The sequence below is a fragment of the Quercus lobata genome, chromosome 11 (genome assembly GCF_001633185.2).
Source record: "Quercus lobata isolate SW786 chromosome 11, ValleyOak3.0 Primary Assembly, whole genome shotgun sequence".
Lineage (NCBI taxonomy): Eukaryota > Viridiplantae > Streptophyta > Magnoliopsida > Fagales > Fagaceae > Quercus > Quercus lobata.
Window position 1 is genome coordinate 46040605 of NC_044914.1, and position 1602 is coordinate 46042206.

General features: G+C 48.7%; 1 protein-coding gene across 1 annotated transcript; it reads left to right on the top strand.

Moving 5' to 3' along the window:
- On the top strand, nucleotides 1–585 carry LOC115966972. The gene has a single exon (XM_031086094.1). It carries the CDS (start codon nucleotides 1–3, stop codon nucleotides 583–585), a length of 585 nt encoding a protein of 194 aa, XP_030941954.1.
- The last annotated feature ends 1017 nt before the right edge of the window (nucleotides 586–1602 follow it).

The window sequence follows — 1602 nt, forward strand, 5'->3', positions numbered from 1 at the left end:
ATGTCGGTGGCCCGACTCCGCGCTGAAGTTGACGACCATGAGTCTAAGAGGGCTAAAGGGATGGCCTCGCCCATGCTCGGATTCTCGGATGAGGATAAGGTTGGAACTATCCAGCCCCACGACGATACTCTAGTCATCACACTCACGATCGGGGGATATGACGTGAAGAGGGTGCTAGTTGAACAGGGCAACGTTGTGGAGGTAATGTACCTCGACCTGTATAAGGGGCTGAAGCTGAGACCCAAAGACTTGACGGCATACGACTCCATTTTGGTAAGTTTCAAAGGGAAAATCGTTACTCCGAAAGGCCAGATTAGAATGCCTATACAAACAGACTCGGACATAGTGGAGGTGGACTTCATAGTGGTGGACGCATATTCACCCTATACCGCCATTGTAGCTAGACCTTGGCTTCATGCCCTAAGAGTTGTTTCCTCAACCTTGCACCAAAAGATGAAGTACTCGTCGGAGGGTCGGGTCAAAGAAGTGATAGGAGACCAAGCCATGGCCCGGCAATGCATGGTGTCCGCCATCTCGCGACGGCTGAGTGCCGAGCCTTCAACCCCTATCGAGAATGGCTTATAGCAATTAATGACCCCGACCCCGTGTGGTGGGGGATCAACCGAGGAGGCAAGTTGTGAGGATTTGGAAAAATTTCTTGTGGGCCCCGATCCGAAAAGATTTTTTCAAGTCGGCTCGGAACTACCACCCCAAGAGAAGGAAAAGCTAATTGATTTTCTCAAGGAAAACGTGGATGCGTTTGCATGGGACACCTACGAGGCCTGAGGGGTCGATCCGAACTTCATATGCCATCACCTTAACGATAATCCAATCATTACGCCTAAGAAGCAACGCCATCAGCGACTGTCGAAAGAGCATGCTAATGCGGTGAGGGAGGAGGTGATAAAACTTAAGAAAGCAAGGGATATCAAAGAAGTTTTCTACCCCGAGTGGCTAGCCAACATAGTTGTGGTGAAGAAGAAGTGCGGGAAATGGCGAGTCTGCATGGACTTCACGGACCTGAATAAGGCTTGTCCGAAGGATCCCTTTCCTATGCCTCAGATAGATCAATTGGTGGACTCAATCGCGGGACATCCTCGAATGAGCTTCTTAGACACCTTTCAAGGATACCATCAAATACCCCTAGCTACCGACGACCTAGAAAAGACAACTTTTGTCACTCCCATCGGAAACTACCACTATAAGGTGATGCCTTTTGGTTTGAAGAACGTCAGGTCCACCTAACAGAGGATGATGACCAGGATGTTTGAGCTGCAAATGGGTAAGAGCATCGAAGTCTATATAGACGACATGGTAGTAAAGAGTAAATTGGTTTCCGAGCATTTGGGGGACCTCAGCGATATCTTTGAAGTCTTGAGAAAATACAGGCTGCGCCTGAACGCGTCTAAATGTTCATTCGAAGTGGGATCAGGAAAGTTGTTAGGCTATATGGTGACCCACAGAGGTATTGAAGTCAGTCCCGACCAAATTAGAGCTATTCACAGCATACAGCCTCTTTGGAACCCTAAGGAGGTCCAAAAGCTCACCGATATGATCGCCACCTTGAATCGTTTTATCTCTCGTTCGGCGGATAGGTGTAAG

Bases quoted from the DNA above. Each gene is read 5' to 3' on its own strand.
- LOC115966972 (XM_031086094.1), top strand. From the start codon at position 1: ATGTCGGTGGCCCGACTCCGCGCTGAAGTTGACGACCATGAGTCTAAG.